This window comes from Sinohyriopsis cumingii, chromosome 7 (genome assembly GCF_028554795.1).
Source record: "Sinohyriopsis cumingii isolate HCF-2022 chromosome 7, ASM2855479v2, whole genome shotgun sequence".
NCBI lineage: Eukaryota > Metazoa > Mollusca > Bivalvia > Unionida > Unionidae > Sinohyriopsis > Sinohyriopsis cumingii.
In genome coordinates, this window is record NC_142967.1 from 49327285 (window position 1) to 49339566 (window position 12282).

General features: G+C 35.9%; 1 protein-coding gene across 2 annotated transcripts; it reads left to right on the top strand.

Annotated features, from left to right (window-relative positions):
* The first annotated feature begins 2241 nt into the window (after positions 1-2241).
* Positions 2242-12045, top strand: LOC149795181 (RNA-binding protein RO60-like). 2 transcript variants are annotated; one of them, XM_089964914.1, is made up of 3 exons: positions 2242-2362; positions 8060-8334; positions 8732-12045. In XM_089964914.1, the coding sequence occupies exons 2-3, from the start codon at positions 8072-8074 to the stop codon at positions 10164-10166; spliced, it is 1698 nt and encodes a 565-aa protein (XP_089821040.1). In that variant the 5' UTR covers positions 2242-2362; positions 8060-8071; the 3' UTR covers positions 10167-12045. The 2 variants fall into 2 exon arrangements, with proteins under 2 accessions (XP_089821040.1, XP_089821041.1); XM_089964915.1 differs by having other exon boundaries at positions 2272-2362; positions 8049-8334.
* The last annotated feature ends 237 nt before the right edge of the window (positions 12046-12282 follow it).

The window sequence follows — 12282 nt, forward strand, 5'->3', positions numbered from 1 at the left end:
ATTACATTAATATGAGCACTTGTTGTTGTGTTGTTTTGTTCTGGGGATTGTGGGTTTGGGTGGGGGATTGTGGATTTGGATGGGGGATTGGGAGTTTGGGGTGGTGATGTTCAAACAAGAACAAATAAAATCGATAGTAACGGTGAAACAGCATCCTTATGGGATGAATCCTCTCAAGCAAAAATATTTGGAAAAAAAGAAAAATCAATATTTATTGTAGAATGATTTTATAGATCCAAGTAAAAGTAACTGGAGTTCGCCTTGCATTATTGTGCCTAAACCAGATAATATAATCCGCATGTGTACCGACTATACAAAATTCAATAGTGCACCAAAGCAGATTAATTTCCAATGCCAAGGTTAGATGTCACCAAGTTTGACGTTTTAAAAGGATTCTGGCAAGTTCCACTCACGGACAGAGCAAAAGAAAATTCGCCATTTGCTACTTGAGATGAACTGCATCAATATAAAGTGACAACATTTAATACAAAAATGTCTTCGTCTTCTTTCTGGTCTATCAATTTGAGATGCATTATCAATGACGTCATTAGCTGCAAAGATAAAGGTCACCTGGAAACTATTCGAAAATTCTTTGATCGACTCTATGATGAAAATCTGATGGTTAATTTAGGTAAAAGTCAATTTCACTGTGCTTGTATCACATGTTTAGGACATATTGTGAGACACGGTCCAGTTAAAACCTGTAGAAGGGCAAAGCTAATTTTGAATTCCGTGTGCCCATCAGTAAAAGCAATTAATGCGATGTTTGCGTATGACTAGATATAATCGACTCAGTTCGTTGTCCGATTATTGTATTCGGTGATTGATCACAACCCCCAAGCTGCACACAAAATGAAAACACAAATCAGAGATAGCTGAGATGGAGTTTGATACTTCAAGAATACAATATCTTCACTAGACACATCAGAGGAGAAAATAATCTGATTAGACATTCACTATAATATGTATAGAAGTGCTATGTTGCTTTATTGTGTGTCAATCATAACATATTTTCATATGTAATCTAAAATAGTATAGTATCTTATGTATATTTGACTCGTATGTGAAGAAATATTTGTGGCATAAATCTTTCTTTTTGTTTATGACGGGAGGTGTTATGTGTATTTAATTTATATTGTGTGCTTGACTCTAGTACACAATTGCGGGCTGTGGATAGCGTTTTGGCATACCTGACTTTTTACGTAATTGTAACTGGTATATAAGATTTTTTATAAGAATTTGAGTTCAAGGCCTAACCGTGCTTACAAATTAGTGGAATTTTCTATGAGTTTCCAGAAATTACTATTGCGTCGTAGGACATGTGAGAGATGTATAAATAGAGGTTTGGTAAACAAATTATTCATTCCTATTATAAGATCAATCTGTGGAATCCATTTATTATCAGAGTTTATGTAGTGATTTTCAAATATAATTCTAGAAGATTTTATTTATTCATTGGAATTACAAAGTGCTCATTGACTGGATTAACACATTGTTTTGGGAATTTTGTGAATTCTCTCAAAGACGTTCTGTATCCACTGTTGGTATATCAGGACATTTAAGATGATTGGTACATCAGGACTTTCAATGCGACTGGAATTTATTCGGAACATTCTATACATTTTTAAGGACAATTTGGATTATTTGGAATTTAATTCACAATACTGTAACTTACACTTTATAACATGGAGAAATAAATTATTTGTTGAATTTTACTTAAATTGTTGGTTTCATTTCCTTTCTGTTACATATTTTAAGACCTAGAGTCATAACAATATAACAACAAATACGATAATAATAATACTAATAATACTAATACTAATAATAATAATAATAATAATAATAATAATAATAATAATGATAATAGTAATATACTCATGAAGAGATTAAATATAGAGAATCTGACATGCCGAGAAGAAGTAAATTAATAAAGAGGGTGCTAATTATCATTGATAACACGGAGATTCACGTTGATATTGTGATTAGAAGGCGTAGGGTACAGTTGCGGAAGGTAAAGCTTAATGGGCGAGTGAGACACAGCAATTTTCACGCATTTAAACTTAATTTGTAGCTCTGTGAGCTGTGAATCTCACCAATGTTAAGAATCAAAACTCGATCACTGATATATGTATGCACGTGGTAATCTATTTTAAGTACGAGCTGGGTATTTTGTACCGATCTAATTATAGAAAAGTCTGTTTTTTTTAAGGATCTTATATATAGAATACCTATTTCTGATACTAGAATTCTGACAGTCATTCAAAATCAAAAACTTGTGTTCGAACTCGGTTTAATGTTAACTTAGATGAAATTTTTTGTTACTTTAATATGAGATTCTTTACATCACAGAAAGAAACATAAGGTCAGTAACCAATTCCTCTGCCTTTCTAGATGGTGTATACTGTATTGGATAAGCAGAAAAAAGTAATACCTTCCTCACGATACTAGTTATACCAGGGTAACTGAAAAGTCACTGTTAAAAATGTTATGAATACAAATTTGAATGAGATATAACAACACCGTACTGGACTTAATAACAAAGGATCGGTCGATGAATGAAACTGTAACAAATTTCGAAGCCTAATAAAGATGCTTATATATGTATTGTGTCTTGATCGGAGAGCATAAAACTTGCAGTGTGTGTGTGTGTGTGTGTGTGTGTGTGATTTGGATTTTTAACGTAGCTTAACAATTTTTCAGTCATATTGCTACGATGTCTGCAGTGTGGCAGTAAAACTTACAGAAAGTATAGCTTTGAAATTTGTTCAGCCGGAAAACATCTTTCATTTGGGAATTGTTTTTCAATATTTTTTATTATAAATTTGGGCATGTTGATTAATAATAAAACAAGTGTTTTAACATTTTTATAATTTGCTAGAAAGATATCATAATAATGCCACTATATTATTTTAAAATATTCTTTTAAACTTATATTGAAGAAAATTTTGCATAATTGAAAAGTTAATAATTGTGAAGTTTCCTAGTGACTTTTTCCAACGACTTTTCTCTTGTTACTTTTTTATGTTACTTTCTTTCCTTTGCTTTTTCTGTTGTTTTTTTTTTTTTTTTTCTTCTCTTTTTTTGCTTTTTCTGAATCCTCATATCAAACTTAATTAATTAAATTGAAATACGTCCACACAAAAATAAATCAAAAGATTTCATGCAATATTACACGGCGTGTTTGCTATCATGAAGCAGCCGCAGTGAATGTGTATGAAAACATTATTTATGTTAATTTGTTTTTGGCTTTTACTTTCGCTCCCTGATCCGTTTTTATTTTTTCTCTCTCTCATGCGAAGACTTACAGAAACAGGCACTATAAACGAGGTTTAAAAGCACGTGACATCATTGTATAATTAAAGCCAGAGTTTGTCTGAAGAATTAAAACTAGATAAACTTGAATCGCCACGATAAATCCCAAAGCCTGTAAGAATTGTTTTATATATTTTGCGACATCGTACCGTAGAATACAGTTTAACCAAATTTCCCATAACAGTTACCTTAAAATAAACTTAGCACTTTGCCATCGTTGTGACATTTTTTCTTTTTCTTGAAGTAGATATATTTCACTTCGTTAAGATGAAGGTATTTGATTTGCTTTATAACATTTATATCCTAAAGATTTGCTTTTGTAACACCTTGGTCAAATGTATGCGAACTTTATAATTCATATAGAATTTCGACCTCATTTAAATCTTTTTTATAAAATGCACCGTGAAACACAGCAAATCGGTTATTTCAGACATTTTAAAACAAGTTTAAATCTTATGCACGTTAAGTGTATTGCCCAAGGTCCAAAAAAGTAAAAGAAAAGAAAAAAAACAACATTTTTTAACAAAATATTCATCGGCCGTTTAAAACATTTAGCACATACGAAAATTGGGGATATAAGTCAAAAGTAAAGATCGAATAGAACTAAAAAGGATACAACATAATAGAAATGCGAACAGAAAAAAGCAATGCGTTTAAATTACATTTGAAATTCTTATCATTATTCAAACAGAATCCAGATTTCGATTCATTAAAGCTCTAAATGCTATTTTTTAGATGATGCCTAATAAAATTTATATTTTAACAAATAAATTCTATTGTCATAATCAACGTAGCTTCCATCCGGAAATCATGGCATAAATGTATTTATTTTATGATTATTTAGCGATTAATTTAAGGAATGTTATTTATGAATAACATATAACTCTAGTCCTCTATGATTCATGAACCATTGGAAATTCCTTGAATTTGAGAAGTTTCCTTGAAAAAAAAAAAATCCTGAAAAACCCTTTTAATCTTTGAAATGGCCTTACGTTTGCTGAAAACCTCGTTGCTAGTTTCCTAAAACTCACTGAATTAATCGAGGAAACACACATTATTTAAATGGAATGAAATATACCACTTTAAATTAAGAATTTGCCTTATTCACGAAGTTTTGAAAATTAATTAATGAATAAGTACATAAAATGGGATAAAATTGTGTGGATCAAATGATATATGACACGATTAGTTATCAGATACAGTGTCATCCCTTTTGATGTAATGGCGTATTGGCTTTTAATTTTGTACCGATTTACGCAACATAAGCAGAAACTTGTATTTTGATAAGAAAAAATGTTTTCAACCTTCTGAAACCCCTTGAAAACCCTTTGAAAAGTTATTTTTAAAACAAAACCTGTCTAGGGCTATAGGAACAATGTACTATCGTTTTTAAGACGAAATGGTTGTGACAAAAGGAATGGGGAAAATGGTGGTGTCACCCGACTCGTATCCAATTACACGCTACTTATAGACAGTTGTGTTATTGTTGTGAAGGATCAAGGTTTTGTATCTTGAAGTAGCTAGAAGCTCTCCGTAGTCGTCCATTTTCTTCGAATGCACGTAACCAAGCTTTAACTTGGATCCGTTTGCAAACGGTGTCATTCAATTTTCATAATGGGCATATTTTATTCCGTCATATTAAACAAAGTGTATATTTCTACGCCATCACTAGAAGGTATGTTACGTGCTACATGGGGGCCCCGAGTGGCCGAGTGGTCTAAAGCGCTCTCCGTTACGGATCACTGCCATCTCACCTCTGTCTGCGTAGGTTCGAGTCTCGGATTCGGCCAATGTGGGTATGTGAGAAAGCTTGCCAGTAGCTTCTCGAGGGTCGGTGGTTCTTTCCGGGGTTTTCCCGGGTTCTTCCTCCACCATTAATACTGGCCGCCATGTATAGCCTATCGTGTGCTGAAAAATGGCGTTAAACCCTATAACAACAACAACAACAACAACGTGCTACATGGGGGCGGTATCTTCGGGGTCTAAGTAACTGTTCAGTAATGTATGTTTTCATCTCACTAGGGAGACGCGGCGCCTAATTTAGCAGAGCGTCAGAGTCGTAATCTAAGTAGTTAGGGTTTAATACCCGCCCAGCTAGGGTCGGCTGCCTCGGTGTGTTCTTGGGAAAGGCAAGTAGCTCTTATTTCCCCAGATGACATAGCCAATAGTATGTTAGGAGTGTCGTCAAAACCACCAAAACTTAAATAATAAATAAATATATCACACTGATTTCTGCTCTATAACTTTGTTGTTGTTGTGGATTTAACGCCGTTTTTCAGCACACGATACATGGCGGACAATATAACTGGTGAAGGAAGAACCGGGAAAGTCCCGGTAAGAACCACAGACCCACTGGAAGATACTGGCAAACTTTCTCAAACGTTCACAACAGCTGAGTTCGAGACTCGAATCCACGGGGATAGAGGTGAATGGCCATGATCGGTAAAGGCAAGCGCTTTAGACCACTAGGGCGCCTGTGGCCCCCTCTATAACTTTATAGCCGTTTGAGATTAAGGGATGAAACTTGGTGTGGATGCACATCATTACTGGAAAGTGTAACACATTAAAATGGAGTCCCATCTTAAAGTCAACGACATTCTTCAATGCTTTGTTTTCTATAGTACCTTCTTTTTCTCTCTATAACGTGAATATTCTTTGAGATAAAGCGATGTAATTAGGTATGTATCCACATCATCATTAACAGGTAGAAATGCAAAATGAGTATATAATAAGAAGGTAACTGCATTTGTAAAGACAAATATGAACTCGTTTTTTCTGACCTAAATTATTCTCCTAACGTCGTGCAGTATAGCTTATTAACTGCTACATATTTTCCTATACAATTGCAGTAACCGATAATTATCCCGTACATTTTATAAGTCGTTCGTGAATGGAAATAAGACTTCCAAGAAACTCTGTAAGGGCCCGTCCATTTAGTACGTACGCATGGAGGGGGTTAACCCAAATGCATACGCTTGCGTATGGAGGGTCTACTGAACATGTACGTACACATAGGAAACGGGGGGGGGGGGGAGGGAACCTCGATAATAATTTGTCTAATACGTAACCTGTTCGACTGGGTTAAGTCGGCGTTTGAATTTTAGCGGACACTAGACAAACTTTTTAAAGTTACGAAACTTATTTCTTTGATGCAGCCAGACATTCAACGTCGGTGGACAGTCTGTTTTACTAAACACGTTAATATTATTAATCCTTGATCGTTTCTGCGTGGATTAAATATAGGTCGTTCAATAGAATTCGGTGATGGGTTGCGTCAAACGTACGTACGCAGATGTGTGTGTGTGTGTCAAAAAGTACGCATGTGTACAGGGAGTGGGGAGGGGTCGAGCTTTACCAGATTTTTGCGTACTTACTAAATGGATGGCCCCTAATTACTGTGAACAGGTCAGGTCTCTACCTCTCGGTAGTTGTGAAAGTCATTTATTAAGGGACAGGTTTAATGCAACATAGTATTCGGGTACAAATCCTGCATATTCTATTCACTTTGTTTCGATGTAAAAACAATAACATATTCAATTGCTGGTTTAGCTGATGAATGTTTCTTGACATTTACGCATGCTCAGAGTTCGTGCATCTTTATGCTGACATATGAGCCTCCGGCTCCGCCCCCCCCCCTTTCCTTTTTGTGATTAAGAGGCTGTGTTCCGCGATTTCCTCAGCATCTGAAGTCCATTGTTGTTGCATTTGCCGAAGTCATTTTTGCCGAAGTCGCCTGACCATATTGCTTTACATTGGATTTTTCCACCACTGGGTCAGGTCAAGAGACTTTGATGCAGTATTTGTATTACATTAACTAGCAAAATGCATACATTATATTGCTCTTGTCATACAAGCGCATTCTGGCTTCCTTAAATACAGATGATATGTATGAGACGCGGTTTGTACATAAAATAAGTGTCAAAGGCAGACAAATTTATCATCCTTGGTACTTCATTGCTGGATTTCGACTAGATCACAAGAGCGTCCCGAGAAATTTTTTAATTTTTGCTGGGAAAGTAACAGTTTTTTTTACATGCCCAAATTTTCCATAGAATAAAATGGTAAAATGAGACTTTTATGCATTTTCATATGACTTTAGATTTCAGGCAAGTAAACCATTCGGGATTATTTCATTCCTATGGCTTCATATTTATGAAGTATTTTGGCACAAATAATTGAACTTGTGCTGAAAACTCCAAATAAACAAAAACTCAAATATGTTGATGTTTACAGCATCACGTGACTTACGATGAGCTTGAAATGCTCCCAAAACAGGAGAGCCTTATAAATCGAGCACAGGCACTTTTTTCTCCATGATCTGCTAGACTTCTGAATGTGCATTAGGAAATTTTAAACTGTTTGAACAAAGATGTTACAGATTGGATTTTTTGACTGAATTTGTTTGGTTCATTATTGTTATTATTGTATGATTGATAGTGGTTCATACGAAAAGGTAGTGTTATAATGAAGTTTTTAGTTTCAAGGAAAGGTCTTTTAGCAAGATGATTTTATCATATATGATACTTTTTAATTGCAGCATTCGTTACAAGGATGCAATGTTGTATTACTGCTAGCAAGGAGCGCGTAATTTTGTGTCCCAAACGGTTGAAGAAAAATTCAGAAGCGTTAAGAAGATTAACATAAACATGTACAGAAAATGCATTATTTGTGTTCATATCTGTTATAGCCTGCAATGTATATTTTATGCCAGAAGCAACTTTTACAATTAATTTTAGTCTCTTTCCAGGTGACTTTCTACATGGGTAGTTTTCTGTCAAGGGAATTGGAAGCTGAGGACGATGGTGTCTACCAATACAAGCCATCTGCAAGAAAACGTGGTGCGGAACAAACCCAAAAGGTGCAAATTCACCGCAAGCAGGTTAAAAATGCTTTTGGGGGCTGGAATTTCAACGTTGATGACATCCAACGGGCTCGGCGTTTTTTGGTCATGGGATGCGAAGGAGGCACCTATACAGCTTCAGAACAGTTACTAAAGAGAGAAAATGCAAAGTGCTTTGATAGGTACGAGCAAAATTTGACATTAATGTCGATTGTTTACATCCAAATAACTAATTCAACGGATTCTTCAAGTCGTTACATGTTCAAGTACGGTATTTGGTTTTTAAGTTAGGGACTCTTCTAATAACCCACAGGAAACATCCATACATAAATAATGTAGTAGAGTGAGTGATTCCTATTTATGACGCTTTCAATGGGAGCCAGAAAAATTACATATTAGACAGAACATTTTTTTATTTGGCCTGATCATTGTTTCAGAGTATTTAGAAATGCAAACTAATAGCTGCAAGACACATTTTACGACATTTATTCAGCACATGAAGGAACTCTCATACTTAAAACAAAGGTAAAAAAAATCCATACAGAATGATCTTCTAAATTTTTTATTTTTATTTTTCAGGTTAATTTCTGAGGGGAAAGGAAAGGAGCTTGTTAAATTGATACGAGAAATAAGTGTGGAAGGGAGAGCTGCAAAGCAGGGACCAGTCATATTTGGCTTGGCTGTCTGTGCAAGATCAAATGATCAGGAAACCAAGAAAGCGGCTTATGGTTGCCTAAATGAAGTCTGCAGAATTCCCACCCATCTTTTTATGTTCCTCAAGTATGCTGAAGGTGAGAGCAATGGGACCGGATGGGGAAGAGCACACAGAAGAGCCATCAGCAACTGGTATGAAGAACTTGCAGAAGATAAACCAATGGTATTGTCTTTGCTCATCACAAAGTATAAAAAACGTGAAAATTGGTCACACAGAGACTTGTTTCGTCTGTCACACATCAAACCAAAGAATGATTGCTTGAAAGTCATCACCAGGTTTGTCATCAAAGGACTTGAGGAGGCAAAGAAGTTACATGAAGAGTTTGAGAATAATGTGAATCTACAACATATCATTGCATTCTTGGAGGCAACGGAAAAAGCAAGAAAATGTACAGATGATAAGGTAATGATACAACTGATTGAAAAGCACGGGCTTGTCCGAGAGCATGTTCCAACATCCCTCTTGAATTCTAAAGAAGTTTGGAAAATCCTTTTGAAGAGGATGCCAATGACTGCAATGATCCGTAATCTTGGAAAGATCACATCCCTAGGCCTTCTTAATGATGGATCTGAGTATGAGAATGCAATTGCAGAAAGACTGAATGAGGAAGAAACATTAAAGAAAGCACACGTTCACCCCTTTAATATTATTGTAGCTTTGAATCAGTACAAAAAGGGGAAAGGTGACAAGGGACACCTGAAATGGAATCCTAATGAAAAAGTGATGACTGGGCTTGACAGTGCTTATTACTTGGCCTTTAAAGCTGTTGAACCGACTGGAAAGCGATATATGCTAGCTATAGATGTTAGTGGGTCTATGAGCGTGCCATGCATCGGAACACAGAGTCTCACATGCCGTGATGCTGCATCAGCCATGATGATGGTTACCCTTCGAACTGAAGAACATTGCGAGGTTGTTGCCTTCTCGCATGAACTTCGTCCTATTCCAATTACAAAGAAAGACACCCTTAATGAGGTCATTGAGAAATCATCCAAGATACCTTTTGGTGGTACTGACTGTGCTCTGCCCATGCTGTATGCAATGGAAAATAAAAAGAAATTTGATGTTTTCATTGTGTACACAGACAATGAGACATGGTATGGGAAAGTCCATCCCTTCAAGGCCATTCAGGACTACAGACTTAAGAGCGAGATCTACAATGCCAAGTTGATCGTGGTGGGCATGTCCTCTAATGGATTTACTATTGCTGATCCAGATGACCCCAACATGTTGGATATTGTTGGATTTGATTCGGGGGCCATTGAAGTCATGAAAGATTTTATTCTTGAAAAAGTTTAAGCGATACAGGGCATGGAAAAGGACGGTTTTATCGCAAATGAAGGTGATTTTTTGTGAAATATTCACCTTTTTGTGATAATATTTCTCCGAGAAACATTACTACAATATTGAAATCATCGGAGACTGAGATATTACTTAATATCTACGTTTATTGTAATGGGTTTAAATTCTGTGTTTTAGTCATGTACAGTATTGTATTTCCTTGTAATAGTTCCATACTGGGACATTAGCACGCACCAAGTAATGTAGTACTATTTTTGGGAAGTCGTGACGTGATAAATGAACAACAATAGAATTATATGCAGCTCCTTAATGAAAAATTTCGAAAATTGAGTCGGTGCTAAAATCTAGACAAGATGATTTTTTTTTTCAGGCGTGTGTGCAGATGTCACTCCCGCATTTTAACTCTAGCTCTTCATTGTTGGATACCATATTCACTCAGCCATGCTAAAATGTTTTATTTTAGAGCAGACTTTACGCCCAAAATCATCAACAACTTGTTTCTAAAAACGAAAATCTACTGTAATACTCTGAAAATTTAATATGGCCATCGACATACGACCATGACATAGCATGTCCTCCACTTATGACCATGATATCGCATGTCATCCACTTATGACCATGATATAACATGTCATCTTCTTGTTACCATGATACATGATGCCATCCACTTATGACCATGACATAGCACGTCATCCTAAATGACCGTGATATTGTATGTCATCCTCTAATGACCGCGATATAGCATGCCATCCTCCAATGACCATGATATAGCATGCCATCCTCTAATGACCATGATATAGCATGCCATCCTCTAATGACCATGATATTGTATGTCATCCTCTAATGACCATGATATAGCATGCCATCCTCTAATGACCATGATATTGTATGTCATCCTCTAATGACCATGATATAGCATGCCATCCTCTAATGACCGTGATATAGAATGCTATCTTCTAATGACCATGATATAGCATGCCATTCTCTAATGACCATGACATCGCATGCCATCGTCGTATAACCATGATATTGTATGTCATCCTCTAATAACCATTATATAGCATTCCATCCTCTAAGGACCATGATATAGCATTCCATCCTCTAATGACCATGATATATCATTCCACCCTCTAATGACCATGATATAGCATGCAATCCTCTAATGACCATGATATAGCATGCCATCCTCTAATGACCATGATATCGCATTCCATCCTCTAATGACCATGATATAGCATGCAATCCTCTAAAGACCATGATATAGCATGCCATCCTCTAATGACCATGATATAGCATGCCATCCTCTAATGACCATGATATAGCATGCAATCCTCTAATGACCATGATATAGCATGCCATCCTCTAATGACCATGATATAGTATGTCATCCACTTATGACTATGATATAGCCTGTCAAATTGCATAGCTTTAAGTTAAATAGAGTTTGTGTTATCTTTCCACGACAAAATTCTCGTGTTATTGCAGCGGTGGCATAAAAAGTATATCAAAGATTATACCTATATACCTTCTCCTGTACACGTTTCACTCTGTATATCGAAGATTATACATACATACGCTGTACAGGAAACATTTCACTCTGTGTATAGAAGATAATACCCACATACATTGTCCTGTGAACATTTCACTGTGTATAGACGATAATACCCACATACCTTGTCCTGTGAACATTTTACTCTGTATATAGATGATAATACCCACATGCACTGTCCTGTGAACATTTCACTCTGTGTATAGATGATAATACCCACATACCTTGTCCTGTGAACATTTCACTCTGTATATAGATGATAATACCTACATATATTGCCCTGTGAACATTTCACTCTATTTTAGAATTAAATTAAATTTCAATGTTGTACTGTTTGCTTTTTGTTTTAGAGAGTGTTTTGTGGGTTTTTTAAAGAAAGGCAAAATCTCGATTTTCACTACATTTCAAATTTATCTTCAAGTGAAGCATAGTTTCGCTCAATGCTACACAAAGCGAGTCTTTATTAGTTATTCTTTCCTGGATGACTGTTTGAATTCAGGTTACTTTCCGCAGCGACTTTAGAACTCTCTCTTTCTCTCTCTCTCTCTCTCTCTCTCTCTCTCT

Bases quoted from the DNA above. Each gene is read 5' to 3' on its own strand.
- LOC149795181 (XM_089964914.1), top strand. From the start codon at position 8,072: ATGGGTAGTTTTCTGTCAAGGGAATTGGAAGCTGAGGACGATGGTGTC. The intron at 8,335-8,731 runs GTACGAGCAAAA...TTTATTTTTCAG, and splicing joins AATGCAAAGTGCTTTGATAG to GTTAATTTCTGAGGGGAAAG.